The sequence below is a fragment of the Pelophylax lessonae genome, assembly GCF_965119305.1.
Source record: "Pelophylax lessonae genome assembly, chromosome: 11".
Taxonomy (NCBI): Eukaryota; Metazoa; Chordata; class Amphibia; order Anura; family Ranidae; genus Pelophylax; species Pelophylax lessonae.
The window spans coordinates 10,093,482-10,116,216 of NC_138778.1; the positions used below are offsets into that span (position 1 = coordinate 10,093,482).

At 44.3% G+C, this 22,735-nt stretch overlaps 1 protein-coding gene across 1 annotated transcript in view; it reads left to right on the forward strand.

The window, feature by feature from the left end:
* The window catches only part of LOC309567091 (myosin-3), a 76,948-nt gene that overhangs the window by 47,135 nt on the left and 7,078 nt on the right, over positions 1-22,735 (forward strand). Inside the window, exons 25-35 of the mRNA XM_082272415.1 lie at positions 1,255-1,644; positions 4,444-4,570; positions 7,397-7,515; positions 7,601-7,797; positions 10,500-10,683; positions 12,244-12,409; positions 13,448-13,572; positions 14,295-14,603; positions 15,645-15,848; positions 21,891-22,016; positions 22,156-22,326. Of these exons, the coding sequence (XP_082128541.1) occupies positions 1,255-1,644; positions 4,444-4,570; positions 7,397-7,515; positions 7,601-7,797; positions 10,500-10,683; positions 12,244-12,409; positions 13,448-13,572; positions 14,295-14,603; positions 15,645-15,848; positions 21,891-22,016; positions 22,156-22,326 (2,118 nt within the window). The remainder of the gene's footprint in view (positions 1-1,254; positions 1,645-4,443; positions 4,571-7,396; positions 7,516-7,600; positions 7,798-10,499; positions 10,684-12,243; positions 12,410-13,447; positions 13,573-14,294; positions 14,604-15,644; positions 15,849-21,890; positions 22,017-22,155; positions 22,327-22,735) is intronic.

Below are 22,735 nucleotides of genomic sequence, written 5' to 3' on the forward strand. Positions count from 1 at the left end.
TCTCTTCATAGACCACGACCTAGGCTCCTTAGAGCATGTAGTCTTCTCTCTGTATTGCTGTATGGCAGTGGGTTATAGGTTATTCGCCCTCCCCTCCTTCTTCAGCTGCTGGTCGGCTTTGCTTTATGGAGGCAATGTTTGGAGTCAGGAGCCAAAATTATTTCACTGACATGCCTGTTTATCACTGGATATTGTAAGTGTTTTTAACTGTTTATATGCAATAAAAATGCTGTTGGAATACTGCACCTAGAAGCGCCTGTTCCCCCGTTATTTTGCATCAGTGTGAAAGCAACCTTATAGATCAGGGGTCTTCAAACTATGGCCCTCCAGTTGTTCAAGAACTACAATTCCCATCATTCCTAGTCATGTATGTGAATGTCAGAGTTTTACAATGCCTCAATGGGATGTGTAGTTCTGCAACAGCTGGAGGACCGTAGTTTTAGGATCCCTGTTATAGAGGGCTCATTTACATTTGTGGGACGGTAAAGCCCCATAGTTCATTGTGGCGTGCGATGCGTGTGGCTACCAAATCACCTAAATGGCCCTCACCCTTCAAAAGGTTGGGAACCCCTGTCGTAGTGAAGGAAGCCATGCTCCGTGTGAAAGTGACAGGCGTCAGTGGAAGAGCCGGTGCCCGGCTGGAACACACTGTGACCAGCCGAGTCTCGTAGTCAGCTCGCCCCGCCCCCCCGCATGTAGTAAGGTCACGTCCAAACTCCCCCATTTAGCAGTCCTAGGAGCCACACATCCCCTCCAAAAGCCGTCCAGCCAGCCCATGGAAGTTCCCCAGCTCTCCCTCCCCGGAGTGGCCAGCAGGGAAGGAGGCAGACATACCCACCTGTCATCTCTGCTACGCTGCCAGGCTGGACCAATCACAAGACGGCAGAGGGAGAGTGGAAGTGTTCGGGCGCATCGCTCTGCGCCTCGAGGACACTTTAAAAGGCCGCCAATCACCTTACAAGTAAAGAGGCACATGATGCTAAAGCCCCCACCCCTCCCTTAGCCAGCAATGTGTCCGGCGCCCTGCTGCCATATTAAAAGGTACACTTTTTTTATGCTGATTTCACACAGTGACTAGCCTTGGGGGGGCGGCGCCCCTGCGCCGCCTATCGACCAGCCGCTGTACTTAACTACATAGCTTTAACAGAAATATCTGTGGTGAGTCCTTTTCCACGATACCCTCTTATACTTCTAGTTTATTTGTCCTTTAACTGATTTTATTTCTGATGTTCAAAATGTTTTTTTAAATGACAGGCTCGAATTGAGGAGCTGGAAGAGGAGATCGAATCGGAGAAAGCGACCCGTGCCAGGGCGGAGAAGCAGAGGTCTGATTTGTCAAGGGAGCTGGAGGAGATCAGCGAGAGGCTGGAGGAAGCTGGAGGAGCCACAGTCACACAGATTGAGGTCAATAAGAAAAGGGAAATGGAGTTTCAGAAGATGCGCCGGGACCTGGAGGAGATGTCTCTCCAGCATGAAGCCATGGTGGCGGCCTTACGCAAAAAGCAAGCAGATAATTCTGCCGAGTTCGGGGAACAGATTGACAACCTGCAGAGGGTAAAGCAGAAGCTGGAGAAGGAGAAGAGTGAGATGAGGATGGAGATTGACGACATCAATAGCAACCTAGAGAACGTCACCAAGTCTAAGGTTGGTGACTTGAAATATGAGCGGAAGGCTAGTCCTCAGATTCCACCATGTGCCCTATTTATCAAAGTGTCTTCCGATGTGAATGATGAACTGTACTTACAATCAGGGCTTTTTTTTAGCTGGAACTTGGTGGAACTCTGTTCCACCACCTTTGCCTCAGGCCCTCTGCTCCCTGCTCATCACTATCACTTGTAAACACAGGGTCGTGGTTGAGTTCCTGCACCTTTTTTCTGAGAAACAAAGCCCTGCTCTCAATAGTGTTCAGTCTGCTTTCCATTCTTCCTCTAGCACAGGCTTTCTCAACCATTTCAACACAGAGGAACCCTTGAAATAAATTTCTGGTCTCGGGGGAACCCCTGCTAAAAATGAAAAATCTACAACCCATGACACATTAGTGTGACAGTCAGTGGGAAGAATGCTCCTTACTTTTGTCATCATTGGGAAGAATTACCCCATTACAGATACAGTCGCTAAAAGGAACAATGGGGTCATTAGAAACTTATCTGAGAGGCAAAAGTTGCCCACTGCTCAAGGAAGCCCGAGCAACCTCAGGAGGAACCCTAGGGTTTCTTTAGATCCCTGGTTGAGAAACCCTGCTCTAGCCTATAATTAAAATATAAAAATGAGAAAAGAATTGGATAATAAGGTAATGGTATTAACAGCTCATCCAGAGGCGTAACTAGAACCTTAAGGGCCCCAGTGCAAGAGACCATGAAGGGCCCTTCCCTTCAAGCCTGGGGCTCTTCCTACTGATCCTGGGGCCCTTTACTCTCGTTGCGGGGCCCTTTATTACGGTCCTGCATCGGGACCCTTTCACAAGTTCTGCAGTGGCCCCCCTTCCTGCCATCTTGGGGCCTCCCCATGGTGGTGGAATGCCAGGGCCCGGTCGCAAGTGTGACCTTTGCGATCCTGGAAGTTCACCCACTGGTGTCAGTAGTTTTTATTTTTTAGTATTTTAATTGTATTATTTTTTATCATTTTTTTACAATGTCACTGACTATGACTCTGTCCATTCAGAAAAGGAAGGAGCTGGTAAATTACATATTTACCGACCCCTTCCTGGTTCTCTATCGTGACACATCCCCTGCAGCAGCTGGCAGGAGAGGGGAGGGAGCACAGTGGGGGGGGGGGGGGAAGCACAGTGAGGGGGGGGTACCAGGGGAGCACACAGGGGCCCAGAGACAGCAGAACACAAGTGAACTGAATAGGAGGAGTGACGGGGGCAGCATACAGGGGAACCAATCTCCTCCATTTTCCTCCTGCAGCTACAGGAGGAAAAAGGAGGACAGTGATTTCTCTACATGCTGCTACTATCCAGGTGTACAGGGGAGCCGCACAGGCCCCCTGGAGCATGGGGCCCGGTTGCAATTGCAACCCCTACAACCCTGTAGTTACGCCCCTGAGCTCATCCTTCAGACACTTTGATAAATAGGATCTGCTAGTTTTTTCCCATGACGTATCTTAGTTTCTCGAAAAAACCTTCACAGAAGGTTGATGTAAATTTATTTCTGGCCTATCGTGATCTAGTGAAGAGTGAGCAAGGATGGATCATATTTTCATAAATATTTAAAAGAAAATCACAGTACAGGTCTTTTGTGATCCAGTCAGGGCGGAGTCTATTTGGAATATACATAACATTATCATTAGACTGTCAAAGGAAGACAAAATGTTTCATTTGGCAACTTTCACAGTGGGGGTCAGTTAACTCCAAAGTGTGTTCCCACAGGACACCAGACAAATTTGTGTATTTTAATCTTTAAAGATTCTGGAAAATGTAAATTCATAACTCCCATACTGTGCAGTGAGCAATTATAAAACTTGCTGCAAGAGCTTTATTCCCAAATGGAATTGGGTATTTTATTATGATACTGGTTTTGTTAGGCGCAAAGCGTCCATTGTTTGATCTCAACAGCTGAAACCCTTACCTTTACTTTTGTATTTATAATTTATAACTTTATGACACTGTTATGAGTGTTTAAAGATTTTGACCAACCAAAATCCAACCTGTGCTAAATTGGTAAGATGCAACGGGCAGCCTATTCTATCACATTGGAGAGTCTGGGTGGGGAGCAATTCACTTTGATCTCAACCATAAAAAGTTGAGATACACAATAAAATCTTTGTCATATCTGAAGGGTCCTATCTATGTTTGGGGTACTATCCGTGTGTTTCAGCAGGAGAAATTCTTTTTACGTAAGCTATCCATCCCTTTTATGTTTGCTTATGTGACTCCTACATTTTTTTCTTGTTTTTTTTGTAAATAATGCCTGATGAGACTATAGGTAGTGACATGCAAAACCAGATGGTGATTACCATGGTATGCAGAATATTTCGTTTAGCAAGTACAGTTTTTAGGCATTGCGTAAAATCTTTATTCTTTATGAGGGGTGGCAAACTCAATTTAATCGAGGGCCGAATCAGCAATACGATTATCCTCAAAAGGGCCGGTTGTATCTGTAAGACTAGATGTTCAGAGCATCCCATACCCTTACATAAGACGTCAGGAGCCTCCCCACCATCAGAGGTTGAGCCCCCCACCCTCCCTTATATTTAAGTGCACCACCCTTACCTTATGCTGCTACTGGGAAGAAGCTGGAGGCATTGCTGGAAAGCAGAAAGCACAGGGTCTGGAGGAGGGCTGGAGCTCTCCTGCAGCTGCAGGAGAGGTGCGAGGGCCACATGAAATGGCCTGGAGGGCCGGTTTCGGCCCGCGGGCCTTGTGTTTGACACCTGTGGTGTAGGGTGTTATTTATCATTAAATTTGTGTCTAAGAAATTTCCATTTTGCTTAAAATTCCAGGCCAACTTGGAGAAGATGTGTCGTACTCTGGAGGACCATCTCAGCGAATTCAAGTCCAAGGCAGAGGAGAACCAAAGAGCCGTAGCAGAGCTGACCATGCAGAAAGCTCGTCTGCAGACTGAGACCGGTGAGTGTCATGCTTTGAGCTCCTCTGGGGTGTAGAACTGAATTAATTGCATACGGTACATTACAGGCATAAGGTCTGTAATTGGGGGACAACTGTCTTGTGGCCTGTCTGACGTAAACAAGAATACTGAACTTAAAACTAAGGTTTAGAGTTAGGTTGTTAGAGCTAGGGGGTTAGAGATAGGGTGTTAGGGTTAGTGTTTTAGAGTTAGTGTATTAGGCTGCATTCAGTGTAGTGTAGCGTCTTTTAGCCTTTTTGCTGGTGTTTTTTGCAGTAATTTATGCATGATTTTGGCGCATTTTTATACAGCGTTTTTACGCTTTTGTATTTTTTTTTTTAGCCAATAGAGAAAACTGGCAAAAAATTTGGGGGAGCATACCCATGTATTTCTAAAGCTGCTGCAGCTATGAACCAAAAGACATGTATATTAAAAAAGAATAGCGCGCAAATGCAAAAGAAATAACTACCAAATCTGAAGACAATCCATAAATAAAAATGGGGGTTTGGTCCCACCATATGGCCATATAGTGCTCAAGCCCACTACTGCGTCAAAGTACCCCATTATTCGGTCTGACCAGACTATCGAGGTTGAGCAACCCTCCCCACCCCCCCACACACACCTGTACTCAATCAGTGTCCACCATCAAGTGGATATAGGAGGAGTCCCCTGTAGTGCATTTGCACATCCCACCCAGCAAGGAGTATTATCTCCAAGGGTTAGAAAGGCTGGATTCATCTCTTTTTCATGGATAGTGTAGGACCCACTGATAATGGGGTACTTTGACGCAGTAGTGGGCTTGAGCACGATATGGCCATATGGTGGGACCAAACCCCCATTTTTATTTATGGATTGTCTTCAGATTTGGTAGTTATTTCTTTTGCATTTGCGCGCTATTCTTTTTTAATAATAGAGAAAACTATCATCTGTTGCATCATTTTTTTCTAGGTATTTCAGCTTTTTTCGCTTTTCTATTAGCTTTTGTTTATTTTTTTTATTATTATTAATTTATTATTATTATTTTTTCATTAGGGTAAGGGGATAGAGTTAAGGTTAGGTTAGGATTAGGAGTCTATTCTACTACTACTACTACAAATATTATTATAGTAATGATAATAATAATAATAATCATAATAATAAATGAATAAATAAATGTAAAATAAATACACAAATAAAATAATCTTAAAAAAATAATAAATAAATTCAATAAATGAATACTACGTAATAATAAATAAATATTACCCCTAACCCTTAAAAAACAAAATAAAATAATAATAAATAACTAAACACCCTAACGCTATATTATTATTATTACATTACTACAATTTTTTTTTGTTCGGGATTGGGTGTTTATTTATCATTATTTTTATTATTGTTAATATTATTACTATTAGTATTATGTTTATTATTTTTATTATTAATAATAATAATAATAATAATAATGTATTTAATATTTTTTAAGGTTAGGAGTTAACTATTATTTATTTTATGTATTATTACATATTAATAAATTATTTCATTTATTTATGAGGATTTTTAGTTATTTGTGTATTTATTTTACACTTATTTGTTGATATATTATTACTATTTAATTAAAACATTTTTTTTTCATTTAACCAGAAAATTGCGCAACAAAACCCATAAATGGCGCATTTGCATTAATTTCTATAGGAATAATATTTCTATATATTTCTATATAATTTCTATAGGAAAGGCGGTTTAACCTTAAAGTGCGTAAGGGGTTCTTCACTGTAAGAGCGGTAAGGATGTGGAATTCTCTTCCACAAGCAGTCGTATCAGCAGGGTGCATTGATAGTTTCAAAAAACTATTAGATGGGCACCTTAAAGACCACAACATACAGGGGTATACAATGTACGGTTAACAGCAAACACACACACACACACACATCATAGGTTGAACTGGATGGACTGATGTATTTTTTCAACCTCACTAACTATGTAACTATGTAACTATTTAATAAAAACACGCCAAAAATCTGCCCAATTCGAGCTACAAAAAAGCTCCAGAACTTTTTTGAGCTTCAGACCTTTGGCTTCAGGCGACTTATAGTGGGCATGTGAACCATCTCCATAAAGAATAATTGATTTTTTCTCCTCCAGCTTTTTGAAGCTTAGAGCTTCAAGCTACGAAACGCTGAGGTGTGAATGGGGCCTTAGGGTTAAGACTCTCAATTATATTCACTCTCAATCGTATTTGAAAAGTAACTTTAGATTCAGTTCCATCCTCTACCCTCAGTCGATGCACAATATAGATGCTTTATGAGGACTTCAAAACTTTACATGGCTTTTATAATTTTAAATCCTTACCTGATTCCATAGTAACACTTCCTTTAATAGGGTAACATCAAGTATGGGTTAACATAGTAAAATAGTTTGTGAAAGGCCCTTTTTGTTCCTGCACGACTGTACACCTGTGCACAAAGCCAGCTCCAGACATGGCTTGACCAGTTTGGTTGTAGAACCTCAAGTGGCCTTCACAAAGCCTTGACCTCAACCCTACTAAACACCTCTGGAATGAATTGAAATGCCAAATGCGAAACAGGTCTTTTCATCTAACATCTGACCTCACAAATGCATACAAATTCCCACAGACACACTCCAAAAGAGTGGAGGCTGTTATAGCCTTTAAGGGGAGTGGGTGGAATGGGAGAAAAGTAATTGTATTTACTGCAAAGTGCTACATAGAGCTTGAGGAACTGATTAGTTAGTTGGCTCCCCACTGTCTCCCCACCATTCCCCAATGTTCTTGTGTAACTGTTCAGCATGCAGTTAATGTTACACATTTATCTATGTAAATATGAATGCAGGGGAGTTGGCTCGTCAGTTGGAGGAGAGGGAGTCTCTGGTCTCACAGCTTTCCAGATCGAAACAGGCCTTCACCCAGCAGTTGGAGGAGCTGAAGAGGATGATGGAGGAAGAGGTGAAGGTAAGATCAGGCCGTAGACTGGAACCTTATGTCTCTTTTACCAGATTTTCACTCATTCTGATGTTGCCTTTTATTTACTTCTCAGGCAAAGAATGCTTTGGCTCACAGCTTGCAGTCCTCCCGCCATGACTGTGACCTTCTCAGGGAGCAGTATGAGGAGGAGCAGGAGGCCAAGGCAGAACTACAGCGATCGCTATCCAAGGCCAACGCTGAAGTGGCTCAATGGAGGACGAAATATGAAACAGACGCTATTCAGCGCACAGAAGAGCTGGAAGATGCCAAGTAAGTGGCAGCTACTATTTTAAACAGACCTATTGTAAAATCATTTATGATACCCGTAGAGGGGTTCTGGACAGAGGCGTAACTAGAACCTTCAAGGCCCCAGTGCAAGAAACCACGAAGGGCCCCCCTGACCCCTTGCCTGGGGCCCTTCCCTTCAAGCCTGGGGCTCTTCCCACTGATCCTGGGGCCCTTAAGTCTCGTTGCAGGACCCTTTATTACATTTTCGCAGCGGGACCCTTTCACAAGTTCTGCAGTGGGCCCCCTTCCTGCCATCTTGGGACCTCCACACGGTGGTGGAATGCCAGGGCCCGGTCGCAAGTGTGACCTTTGCGATCCTGGAAGTTTACCCACTGGTGTCAGTAGTTTTTATTTTTTGGGTATTTTAATTATATTTTTATCATTTTTATTTTATTTTTTTACAATGTCACTGACTATGACTCTGTCCATTCAGAAAAGGAAGGAGCTGGTAAATTACATATTTACTGACCCCTTCCTGGTTCTCTATTGTGACACATCCCCTGCAGAAGAGGGGAGGGAGCACAGTGGGGGGGGGAGGGGGGTAGCACAGTAGGGGGGGGGTGGGGACCAGGGGAGCACACAGGGGCCCAGAGACAGCAGAACACAAGTGAACTGGATAGGAGTGACGGGGGCAGCATACAGAGGAACCAATCTCCTCCATTTTCCTCCTGCAGCTACAGGAGGAAAAAGGAGGTCCGTGATTTCTCTACATGCTGTACCTGCCCCCCCCCCTCCTATCCAGGTGTACAGGGGAGCTGCATAGGCCCCCTGTAGCATGGGGCCCGGTTGCAATTGCAACCTATGCAACCCCTGTAGTTACGCCCCTGGTTCTGGAGATAAAATATGCTGAAAAAGCCACATCAAAAGACATCAGGGTAGATAATTAATCCAGGATTCAATAAAAAATAATCAACTAGTGACCTGACAGCTGCAATGAACACAGTTCCCCCCTTGATCAGCTACAGCAGCCTTAAAAATTTCCACTCGCCTGCTCACATAAGGGTGAATTTGGCAGGGCAGGGCAGCCATAAGAAATTTTGGGGCCCCTTACACAGCTTTAGGTCTGGACCCTCCGGGCCTGACCACCAACATTTCACAGGGCCGTCCCACCGAATCCACCCACTGGCCATCCCACCGAGTCCTTCAGTGCCCCCCACTTCTATTTTAACACTCTTACAACTTAATATATGAAAATGAATCCAAGCCAGCAAAGAGACATCCCCATATATTCAGCAAAGAGACATCCCAATCCAGCAAAGAGATGGCCCCAAATATTCAGCAAAGAGACATCCCAATCCAGTAAAGTGACGGCCTCATATTTTCAGCAAAGAGACAGCGCAATCCAGCAAAGAGACATCTCTTCATCTGCATCGGCTTACTCTGCAGCCGCCCTGCTTTAGCAATTGCTACTTATTATAGCAGAGCCAACTCGGTCTTGTTGGTTGGGGCCTGGGCAGCCGGGCCCCCTACATGTGTATGGGCTGTCCCCCTCCTAAAGGCTGCCCTGACCTTAGGGTTCCTCCAGACATTACCAAGGGTTCCTTGAGCTGTGACTGAGTGACCTGCACCGTTCAAGGACCAACACCACCTTCACTTAATTTATATTATTTTTTTTCTGTTGGTTGAACTAGATGGGCTTATATCTTTTTTTCAACCTGACTAACTTGACTATAAACCCAATGATCTTTTTAGCTGTCTGTAAGGGTGGCATATGGACCACCACTGAAAGGGGGCATTCTTCCCACTTGCCACCAATGAATTGGTTTTGGCAAGGGTTCCCTGTGACCGGAGAATTATTTTAAGGGTTCCTCTGGGGTAAAAAGTTGGAGAAAGGCTGTATTATATCATCTGCATGAAATTATTTGCAACAGCTCCTAAGAGTTAGGGAATTACTTCTTCAACCAATGAGAGAATATAATGATGTTGTGTTTAAAGTAGTAAAAAGGGAAGCTGTAGCCCTTTGTTAGTTAACTGTGCTGATAATGCAATGTGATGATTGACTAATGGGTCAGCACTGCAGTAACGGAGAAGCCTATGACCACCATGTGACCCTCTGGCTGAATTAACCCTGAACTACCATAAGAAAAGTAAACCAGTTCTTCTTAAATGTGATTCACAGAGGATAATGCCCCGTACACACGTACCGATTGTCGGCTGTAAATATTCGTCTGACGACCGATTGGCCGATTGTAGGCTTGTTAGTATGATGCTTCCGACAGCCGACAGTGCATTTTCGGCCAAACAGAATCTGTCGTGCAAGCATTAAAATTTTTGTTGGCCAACACCAGAACGGCGATTGTTCGCCAGTCAGTACAGATTTCGGCCGACAGACACCAGATTAGCAAGACTGGGCATGCTCAGAAAAGAAAAAAGACAAGGAAAGTTAACCATCACATGACATCACTTCTGCAGTCGGCTGTTGTTGGCCGACAAAATTCGTGTGCAGTCTTTTGCAGTTTTCAACAGACACGACAGCCCTGGACAAAAGACGGCCGATCTCTCGGCCGACGATCGGTACGTGTGTACGAGGCTTTAGTGTTCTGATAAAACCATTTCTACTGAATTGCCTATTTAGCTCAAAATTTTATGTTGGTGCTTGAGCTCTGCTCTGGGCTGAAAAGTGCGTCCTTTAGTCCATTGGTACCCTAGACTAGTAACTATGACTATTATTTTCTGTGTCACAGGAAGAAGCTGGCCCAGCGCCTTCAGGAGGCAGAGGAACATTTTGAGGCAGTAAATTCAAAGTGTGCCTCTCTAGAGAAGACCAAACAAAGGCTCCAGGCGGAGGTAGAGGACTTGATGATTGACGTGGAGAGAGCTAATTCACTGGCAGCTGCTCTGGACAAGAAACAGAAGAACTTTGACAAGGTAACTAGAAAAGAGTGGAGAGAGGAGATCCCAGAAGGTTTTAATAAGAGGAGTTTGACTAAAAGCATGTTGGGATGGGGAAGAGATAGTCTTTTTCAGTCTCAGCCATGACTATCCCGTAGGAGGTTATAGTTGACCCTTTGGGGCATCCTCCTGTGACCAGTAATAGCCAGAGATCCCATAATAACAGGGGTAGAAGGTACTAGGGATATTTGTTGCTTCTGATGTTTTACATGTAAACAGTCCAATACTATGGCCATAAATGGTGATACAATGTCTTCTAGATTAAACCCAACGAATAAAATTCAAAGTGCTAACAATAGTTTACAAAGCCATCCACAACTCTGCCCCCAGATACATCACTAACCTGATCTTAAAATATCAACCAAGCCGCTCTCTTCGGTCCTCCCAAGACCTCCTGCTCTCCAGCTCCCTTGTCACCTCTTCCCATGCGCGCCTCCAAGATTTCTCCAGAGCTTCTCCCATTCTTTGGAACTCTGTACCCCAATCTGTCCGACTGTCCCCTAATCTATCCCTCTTTAGACGATCCTTGAAAACCCTTCTCTTTAAAGAAGCCTACCCGGCTACTAACTAATAACACTGTTTCACTTGCTCCATCAGCTCACCCCCCACAGCTATTGCCTTTTGTATCAATTGAATGAAAAATAAAATGCAGCGCTATAGAATAGTATGTAGGCAAATTTAGCAACAGTAAAATTGCATGAAAATAAATAAACATATGAGTCCACTTCACGATGGTGTATGGAATTGATCAATCCACCAGCCACACCTTGATATGTGAAAGTCCGTATACTCAATGACTGGGACAGTGAAACCTCCACCACACATAGAATAGCCAATTGGCCTCTTACCAGATGGTGTTAGTTCCGGTTTCTGGGATATGAACTCTGGATGTCTTGGGTATACATACTGGCGGGTTCCAAGGTGGATCGTCCAACTCTATAACTCGAAGCGTGTATGATCACTGTGAGAGCGGTGGTCATATCCATCTGGTAAGAGGCCAATTGGCTATTCTATGTGTGGTGGAGGTTTCACTGTCCCAGTCATTGAGTATACGGACTTTCACATATCAAGGTGTTGCTGGTGGATTGATCAATTCCATACACCATCGTGAAGTGGACTCATATATTTATTTATTTTCATGCAATTTTACTGTTGCTAAATTTGCCTACATACTATTCTATAGCGCTGCATTTTATTTTTCATTTTGTGTATCATATTGTGGTTAATGCTAGCTTCTGTTTCCTGGTAGCGCGGATATTCAACTTTTATCATACCTTTTGTATCAATTGACCCTCCCTTTTAGATTGTAAGCTCTAACGAGCAGGGCCCTCTGATTCCTTTTGTTCCAAATTGTATTGTAACTGTAATGTCTGCCTTAATTTTGTTAAGCGCTGTGCAAACTGTTGGCGCTATATAAATCCTGTATAATAATAATAATAATAATAATAATAAATAGATTGCCTGTGGGAAACATGGAGGATGAAATACATAACTAATAAAACTGAAAAAATAGAATTTTTTTCTTACCTCCATTAGATCTTGGCTGAGTGGAGACAGAAGTATGAGGAGTCTCAGTCTGAGCTTGAGTCTTCCCTGAAAGAGTCAAGATCTCTGAGCACTGAACTGTTCAAGATGAAGAATTCCTACGAGGAGACTTTAGACCAGTTGGAGACCATTAAGCGGGAGAACAAGAACCTCCAACGTAAGTTTTAGCCAATGATGGAAAACACTATTACTGGATTGGAGCTGCTTCAGTCTAATTTGAGCAGTTAGGACCTTGATCTGCTGTATATCTCCGTATGTGTCAAAAATGAAAAAATACAAGGTTTAACCTTTTTAGAGAATGTCTTTAAAGCGGAGTTCCGGCCACAAAATCTTTACTTTAGACTTTATGGCATCCGCTTCCTTATTGTCACCTGTAAAAGAATTGGATATTCCCGGCTTTTTTTTTTTTTACTTACCTTATTTCACAAGATAATATACTCACCTTTACTTCCACTTCCTCCTTCCTCGGCCGCGGCCCGCGCCGTCACTTCCTGTCCTGCAATGCGTCCTGGGAGCTCTTACTCGTTGCTCCCAGGATGCAATGGGCAGTGACGTAGGCGGCCGGCCGCTCCTCTCATCGCGTTATTTGCAAACAGGAAATAACGCGATGATAGGCATCCCTATACTATGCCGATCGCATCATACTGGGCATGCGCGAGATTTCGTGCTGGATTCCCCGGCCTCCTCCCTCTAGAAGCAGGAAGCAGGGCAGATATTTCCACACTGCGAACTCGGTTAACCCGGAGAAAGATGCCGGCGCTCTGCAAAAATTATATAAAGTAAGATTTTATGATTGCCTAACTGTTTTTTAACTGTATAAAACCGGATTAGCTGATATATAAAGGTCGGTGGGTCACTGTTTGGGAGGTATTTCCAAAAAAAAAAAATGATTCTGTGGCTGGAACTCCGCTTTAAGTTTGCTACTATTTTGTTTGCATAACATGCAGAAACACAGAAACACTTGGCTTTGCTTTAGCTTAGCAATATTGTGTTATAGTCACTGGAAAAACTTTTTAAATTTGTGTGAAAGAATAGCAATATGAAAAAGTAATCTATTATTTTTCATATTTATTAAAAGCAGCACAAAGCATTGTAACCTAGATTTCACCTTTTTTTACTGGCCTGTTGGTTTTTGTGAACTCTTCTCATTGCCTATTTGTGAGCTCTACACTGACTAGGCTGTGCTATGTTTCAGAGGAGATCACAGACTTGACGGAACAAGTGGCCACCAGTGGGAAGACTATCCATGAGCTGGAGAAAGCCAAGAAGCAGGTGGAGATGGAGAAGAGTGAAATGCAAGCATCTCTGGAAGAAGCTGAGGTATCATTTTCTAATGAAATACAAAAAAACCTGTTTATGCACTAGGTCAGGAGTCTCCACACTTTCTAAACAAAGGGCCAGTTTACTGCACTTCAGACTTTAGGGGGCCGGAGTGGCCAGTGGAAGTAGAAATGCTCCAGCGTCAGTGGGAGTAAAATATTACATAGTGCCTGTAGTTAGTAGAAGGCGTAATAGTGCCCCATCATTGGTATTAGTGGGAGGAATAGTGCCCCATCATTGGTATCAGTCGGAGGAATAGTGCCCCATCATTGGTATCAGTGGGAGGAATAGTGCCCCATCATTGGTATCAGTGGGAGGAACAGTGCCCCATCATTGGTATCAGTGGGAAGAATAGTGCCCCATCATTGGTGTCAGTGGGAGGAATAGTGCCCCATCATTCGTGTCAGTGGGAGGAATAGTGCCCCATCATTGGTGTCAGTGGGAGGAATAGTGCCCCATCATTGGTATCAGTGGGAGGAATAGTGCCCCATCATTGCTATCAGTAGGAAGAATAATGCCGTATCAGTGGGAGGAATAGTGCCTAATTGTTTATATCAGTGGAGGGAATTATGCCCCATTACTGGTGTCAGTGGGTGCAATAGTGTCCCATCACTGGTGTCAGCGGAAAGGAAAATGCCCTATTGCTGTCAGTGAGATGAATGATCCATCTGATCCTTTCTGCTATCTAATTGTTATATATTCCTCTTAATTATCCTCTATAGGCAGCACTGGAGCACGAGGAGGCCAAGATCCTTCGTATCCAGCTGGAACTGACCCAAGTAAAGGCTGACATTGACCGAAAGATCGCCGAGAAAGATGAAGAGATTGACCAGCTGAAGAGGAACTACCAGAGATCAATGGAAACCATGCAGACGGCCTTGGACTCTGAGATAAGGAGCAGAAACGAGGCAGTCCGAATTAAAAAGAAGATGGAAGGTGACCTCAATGAGATGGAGATACAACTGAGTCATGCCAACCGCATTGCTGCAGAGGCTCAGAAATACTTGCGCAACATTCAAGGACAACTTAAGGTACTTGATTTGATCAATGAGTATGGGCTAAGTCCAGAAGCATTTGGTATGTTTTTGAAGGGCAGAAGGTACACACTTTACTGTTAGGGCTACAAGATTGTGGAATTCTCTACCACAAGAGGTGGTTTCTGCGGGAAGTATGGTGGCTTTCAAAAGACTCTTAGACTTACATCTCAAGGATCAGGACATTCAGGGGTATGTAAGATGATTACAGCCACACACACCTACACAGGTTGAACTGGATGGACTATTGTCTTTATTCAACCTCACCTACTATGTAACTATGTAACACTTCACAGGGTAATTTTCACCTCCAACTTTTCCTCAAATGGTAATGTTTGGGGTCCAGACAACAGATAGGGAAGTAAATAGGTGAAGAGAACACTGTCTGACTGTACAACATGCCCTGTCCTTCTGGCACTCACTGACTGAACAAATGGCTGGAATGTTCATACATACCTGGCCAGCACTGGATATTCTTTTGCCTCAGCCCAAATGCAGATTTAAGATACAGAAGATCTTCAGCTCTCCTCAAAACTAAACACATTTAAAACAGGTTCAAATCTCCCAAAAAATGTGCTGGGTGAGCTGTTGTTTTCTTTTAATGTTTAATGACTAGATTGATCGGCCGCAAGTGTTTTTGCCAACACAAAGTTTGGCCATTTCAGTGTCTGCATTGTGTTGGCTCACTGTAGTCTACATCCTTAAATCTGTTTAAATCACGTAAGTGACTACTTATTATTATTGACCAACATTCCTCTTCAGTGTAACTCCAGGGAACATTTGTAATGCACACACCATGTACATTCTTATCTCAGGATAACTAATGCCAGCTTACAGTCCTATCTAAGATCCTAGATAAGTGTGTACACACTTTAATACATAAGGCTTACTCAAGTTAGAAGTCTCCGTCTCTTCCAAAAGCCAAAAAACTTTAGGCAAGCAATTCAAGTTCTCTCAGCCATCAGTGTGACTGCCAGAATCACTAAACATGGAGCGTGACCTGCAAAGCTAACATTCTGTCTGCTCTTCCTTCCTTAGGACACTCAGATCCACCTTGATGATGCTCTCCGTGGACAAGAAGATCTGAAGGAGCAGCTCGCCATAGTTGAACGCAGAAATAACCTGATGGTGGCAGAAGTGGAGGAGTTGAGAGCAGCTCTAGAACAGACCGAGAGGTCCCGGAAGGTGGCGGAACAAGAGCTTCTAGATGCCACTGAGCGTGTCCAATTGCTGCATTCTCAGGTAGGGCTGGAAAGAAAACATCCGAATGTACTATCAAAAAGGACAGATCCTGCACATGCTGATATACAACAAGTACAAAGAGGAGTACTTCACCAGCCCATGGCGCTGTCCATGTGTTCACCTCCTTTGTTTGTATGTTTTTTAGCTGAAATGTCCTGGTTGCTGCTGCTCCTCTCTCACTCCACTGGGGGGGGGGGGCGGATCAAAACAATTCAAATCTGTAAAAAAATGCGCACGCAACCTCGGGCAATAACGCATAGCGTTATTGCCCTAGGTTGCGTGCGCTTTTCTTTACAGATTTGAATCCGAATGTACTATGGCTGAAGAAACAGATGATAATTGGATTTCCGAGGGGGTTCTGTAAACAAAAATAAACACTGTTAAGTGTACAAAAATTGTGCATGTGTACACACACTAAAAAGTGCAGTTAAGGGTGTGCTTTGTCCACCCCCTGAAGAAGTAGGACCTCTCCATGATCCCCATGTGCGCAAGGCTCCTGACAGAAACATAGGGTACATCATGGTCTGCCTAGCCAGAGAAGGCCTGGCGGACACCTCTCTTCGTGGCCAGCTGAAGCCGACCACTGAGTCCTAGATCTAGAGGTTCTCCCAAAGAGAGACCCCCCCAGGTTCAGGGAGTAAGGAACCTGAGGGCCACACATTCTCCCCTAGACCTCAGGGCAAGCCTAAGGAATTACACCCTCCATCCTGTGAGGAAAAAAAAAAAGTGAAAGTGACAAAATTTGGAGAAAAATAAATAAATGTAATAAGAGGCTGTGACGAGACCCTTGCTCGCTCGCTTCTGCTCTCCTGACACTCCTCTGCTACCAGTGAGTCAGCTTGCAGATCGCAACGTTTGATGGTTTGCTCATCCCAGGCTCCGGATTAGAACTACAGCTATGTGCCGTTCGGAATCCATAGGAACAAACACCAGGCAGGCTGTATGTAAGTTCAAACAGGACGACCTTTATTGGAAGTACACAACACACTTTTATACAGAATTTGGAACATCCTGCCCCCAACAACCGCCCTCCTATTGGTCAATTGCAAAGTACCTGTAGTTCCCCTTCAGGTCCTCCTTAGCCATGCAAATGAGGACTTGAAATGAGTCAGCAGGGATTGGTCCGATAGCTTGACCAGAAGGACTGTTATGTGTAATGAGACAGAAGCCCCCAGGGGGCAATCAATGCACACAACAGCCAGACACAGAACAATGGTTCCATAACGAGCCCCCAATACACATTACTCTGAGTGTCAATACATCCCTTAGCAGACAACAGGTTCATTAACACACCCGACAATAGGTGAATGGAAAGCTACCTCAGACAAAAGCAACATTGTTAGACAGTCAGTCTCCTCATTGAACTTCCTGGAATGACCATTTTACATAGTTACATAGTAGGCGAGGTTGAATAAAGACAATAGTCCATCCAGTTCAACCTGTGTAGGTGTGTGTGACTGTAATCATCTAACATAGCCCTCAATCTCCTGATCCTTGAGATGTAAGTCTAAGAGTCTTTTGAAAGTCACCATACTACCCGCAGAAACCACCTCTTGTGGTAGACAATTCCACAATCTTGTAGCCCTAACAGTAAAGAACCCCCCACGTTGCCTGAGGTTAAAACGCTTCTCCTCTAATCCCATTGTATGTCCTCGAGTCCTCATGCAATTCCTTCGAATGAACAGCTTTTCTTCTAAGCTGAGATCCCCATTAAGATATTTATAAATTGCTATCATGTCCCCTCTCAGACGTCTTTTCTCCAGGGAAAATAAATCGAGCGATTGCAGCCGCTCTTCATAGGTAAGGTCCTCCAACCCCCTAATCAGTTTAGTTGCCCTTCTCTGGACTTTCTCCAGCTCCAACACATCCCTCCTGAGGACTGGCGACCAGAACTGGACAGAATACTCCAGATGCGGTCGGACCAGAGTTTTATAAAGTGGAAGGATTATAGTCTTATCTCTGGAATACATCCCTTTCTTTATGCATGCTAATATTCTGTTGGCTTTGGAAGCTGCCGCTTGGCATTGCATGCTGTTGCCTAATCTATCATCAACTAAGACTCCCAAATCTTTCTCCATTTTTGATTCCCCCAAGGGTTCCCCTCCTAACGTGTATTGTGTTTTTATGTTTTTGGTCCCCAAGTGCAAAACCTTACACTTCTCCACATTAAACCTCATTTGCCATGTCGTTGCCCACTCCGTAATTTTGTCCAGGTCATTCTGTAGGATATCTGCTTCATGCTGTGCAGTTATTGCCCTGGCCAATTTTGTGTCATCTGCAAAAACTGATAACGAACTACTGATCCCTTCCTCAATGCTGTTTATGAATAAATTGAACAAGGTTGGTCCCAGGACTGAGCCCTGGGGCACCCCGCTTACTACCTCAGACCAGTCTGAGTATGCGCTGTTTATTACTACCCTTTGGACACGGCCTTTTAGCCAATTCCGTATCCAAGAGCAAACCCTGCTGTCGATACCTGCAGACCTTATTTTATAAATTAAGCGCTTGTGGGGAACTGTATCAAACGCCTTAGCGAAATCCAAGTACACCACATCCACTGGTCTCCCCCTATCTAGCTCACAGCTCACTTCCTCGTAGAATGCTAAGAGATTGGTTTGACAAGAACGCCCATTTGTAAACCCGTGCTGGTTACTACTGATGATGTTGTTGTCTTTAGCATACTCTACGATATAGTCCCTTATCATCCCCTCCAAAAGTTTACATATTATTGATGTCAGACTGACAGGCCTATAATTTCCCGGGATATGTCTCTGGCCCTTTTTTTAAGGAAAATTGTAGGAATTTTTTAGGAATTGTAGTTCCTGGTCAGGGACCTCATACTGTACAGGGAATAAAATCTTCATATTTCTACATGGAGACATTGCTGACAAATATGAAGCAATCCAAACCATCACCCATCTGTCCTTAAATTCCATGCAATGTGCACTGGCTAGGCCCTGAGGCCTGGTAACAGAAATTGCCACAAACAAAATACCTACCCCTAAAAGGCGCAGTGCAGAAAAAGTCTTTTGGTGCTGTGACCTTGTGCCTTTTTACACATTGAGGTCCCACACCCAGGTGTTACTAAGAGCACCCTTATGATGACCACATCCAAGGGACACAGACAACGCGGACTCTCTGCCTTCCCAGCCCATGGCCAGACAAGGTAGATCAATTCAAGTCAGAAGGAACTAGGTCCATCCTGTTTTCCCGGGGGAATTTCTCAAGTGCCTCAACTGCCTGTGGCTTTCTGTTTCAGCCAGTACTAACCTTCAGAGCCCCAACAGATGGTGATTAGATGCAAATAGAGGATATGGGGAAACATAGAGTATAACTACCTACACTCATTTCCGTGTTTGACAGCTTGGGCCAGCAGACAAATAAGTATTTGTACCTACACTTAGGGTGAGTGATGAACCCTATTACAAAGAAATGCTGGCTGGACTAAGAGAAGGATTTTCATTTCGTAAATACATAATCTCTCAAAACCAATATTTTCCTCCAGTGTCCAATAGTGGAGCATCTCTATGATATTCTCTTTCTGTTTCTGATTCTGGGTGGGGCTTATATTATGCAAATCATGAATACATTTCCTTAGACCACACCTGTTTCTACCTTGCTGTAAGATCACTGGATGTCGGGGGAAGGTATATTGTCTGTTCCACGCCCTACCATTGATAGATATGACATTCTGAGTAGTAGATGTGGCACACATCTCCTAATAGTTCAACTCTTCCACATGTGCTAACTGTAAGAGACATGGGGATCCCATAAACAGTGTACATGTTTTCACAAAAAAAATGTTTTTTTTCTACTGCAGAGCACCATAGGAGGTAATTCCATGTGCACCTAACCCAGCATTGCACTTTTTGCTTGCTGCTGGCTTATCTGAAATGCTATAGGCAAGTCAACCATTGTGCTGAATTAGATAGTATAACTCATACTGAGAACACACTTATGAATGAACACACTTATGAACTATGAGAACATGTTAGAACCAGTGGTGTATTTTGTTTTTTTGCTGCCCTAGGCAAGACTAAAATTGGGCACCCCTTCCCCATCCTATGTAAATTTGCCCCACTCCTTCCTTTTTAACGGATATGACTCCCTCCAAAATTGAAGGACTCCAAGTCCCAGCATGAACCCCTGAGATCTCACGAGGGGGGTGAGAGGGGGTGGGAGAAAGAGAGAGGGGGGATGAGAGAGGGAGGGTGAGAGAGAGAGAGAGAGAGAGGGGAGAGAAGGGGGATGAGAGAGAGGGAGGGGATGAAAGGGAGAGAGAGAGGGGGGGGGAGGTGTGAGAGAGAGAGAGGGGGGGGGGTGAGCGAGAGAGAGAGGGGGGGAGAGAGAGAGAGGGGGTGAGAGAGAGAGAGAGGGGATAAGAGAGAGAGAGAGGATGAGAGAAAGAGAGGGGGTGAGAGAGAAAGAGAGGGGGTGAGAGAGAAAGAGAGGGGGTGAGAGAGGGGGGGATGAGAGAGAAGGGGTTGAGAGAGAGGGGGGTGGGAGAGAAAGAGAGGGGGGAGAGGTGAGAGAGAGGTGAGAGAGAAAGTAGGGGTGAGAGAGAGAGAGAGAGAGAGAGAGAGAGAGAGGTGAGAGAGAGAGAGAGGTGAGAGAGAGAGAGAGGTGAGAGAGAAAGGAGGGGTGAGAGAGAGAGGGGATGAGAGAGAGGGGATGAGAGAGAGAGAGGGGATGAGAGAGAGAGAGGGGGTGAGTGAGAGAGAGAGAGAGGAGGGGGGTGAGAGAGAGAAAGATGGGAGAGGCGGCTCTAGCAACCAGTGGCCAAAAGAGTTTCAGGTGGAGGGGGCGGCTTTTTTGCTGCCCCCCTGCAAAGTGCCGCCCTAGGCCTGGGCCTTGCTGGCCTAGGCCAAAATACAGCACTCGTTAGAACCATCAAGGGCCAAAACTGCCACATTCTAGCAAATATTTAGATGTTTTGCTGACTTACATACCTCAGAAAACATTTTCTAATATATCCAGCTGCATAACTCTACACCTACGTGCTTACGTTGTGAGCTACAAGACAAATACAGTATGCAGTAAAACAAAACAAATTCCTTAAACTAACTGATAGCTACAAAGGAGTAGTAAGATGGATACATGGGTACCATAAATCTAACTAATTTCAGTTGCTTGGCTAAGTTGTTCAATTTAGGGTTATGTTGGATAATAAAACATTAATTAGAATAATTTCTTGGAAAAAAATCAACTGTGAAGGTTGGCCCAAGCCCCAAATTGTATGCAAAAACCAAAGTACAGAGAAAGTATGGGTTTTTAAGGCCAATTGGGAGAAGGAAAACCAAGAAATCGATAACTTAAAATTTAAACCTTTTATTGTATTGGACATATAAAAATATTGCAGTGTATAAATGAGGGACCACTGTAAGAGACAAGGAATCCCTCATATATTCATCAATACATTAAAAACAACAGCACAGAAATAACATGCTTCAAGCTGATGTTGGTGCAAGAAGTCTTTGTTGATATTCGGTTTGAGGGTCCCAATGAGCCAACGCGTTTCGCATCGGGCTTCGTCAGGGCCAGAGAGACCGAACAATACCGATATTTCTTGCTGTATGTGGGAGTATTGATAGTAGGCGGGGTAATCAAGTCCCTATGATGGCAAGTATCTTATGACGACGGCTGGTGGTGTGAACCAGTCTACATATTATTTCCTCACCTGTATAGAGCCCCCGTATTGTAGCAGCAATCCTTTGAGTATATACCTCTGTAGAGGTTCCCCCTCTTTGCAGCTTCACAAGCCAGAGAAGCACCGTACTGTGGCTCCTTAGCGTATTGCCCTAGGACATAATCCTCCAACCCATACTTGGGGTCCACTTTATTTGGGGGGGGGGGGGTTTAAGGACAAACCACACGGTGCAGGAGTATAAGTATAGTCCAAAGGAGGGTGTAGAGACAGGATATTGGATGGTTTCAATTATATACCATACACAGCCATGATGTCACATTCATGACTTTCGGGGTGAACCTTCCGGGGTGGTAGCTCTCAGTATGCCCTGCCTGAATCATTTCTTGTTCCAATAGAATACAAGCCTTATCAACACCAAGAGGAAACTGGAGAGTGATGTGTCACAGCTTCAAGGAGATATTGAGGACATCACCAAGGAGGCTCGCAATGCTGAGGAAAAGGCCAAGAAGGCCATTACTGATGTAAGGGTTTGATTCTAACACTCACCAATAAGTGTTCATGAGCCTGATAAAGATATATTAACAGGCATAACGTAACATGGACATTGAATAATTGCTTTTAGTTTAAATGGTGAAAGCTTTGGGGTCTTCTGATTTCTAGGCTGCCATGATGGCGGAAGAGCTGAAGAAGGAGCAGGATACCAGCGCTCACCTGGAAAGGATGAAGAAGAACCTGGATCAGACTGTGAAGGACCTTCAGCTTCGTCTAGAAGAAGCCGAGCAGTTGGCACTGAAAGGAGGAAAAAAGCAGATCCAGAAACTGGAGGCCAGGGTGAGTGTCTTCTCTACCTTCAAATAACTTACACAATTCAACCTTCATACCTTCTTAAAGAAGAAGTATAGCCAAAGCTCGTTTGACTGTACTTCTCCTATGGATCACAGGAGTGAAATTTGTTTTGCACTCCTGTGACCCGTTTTCTGAAGTTCGCTCTCTGCTGACATCACGGATGTCTGTCCAGGGCCCGCATCATCACAACAATGGAAGTCAGGGTCCGCCAGGTGCCTGGATTGACACCCGGCTCAGACTCTCAGTGAGCAGCTGAGAGGCTGAGCCGGCCACTCCCCGCCCCTCCACAGCCCAACGCTCCAGTGAGCGAGGAGCGGACAGAGCAGAGAGCTAACAGTCAGCAGCTTTCTGCTGGGGAAGCTGTCAGGACGGAGCGATTGGTGGTGTGCAGAGG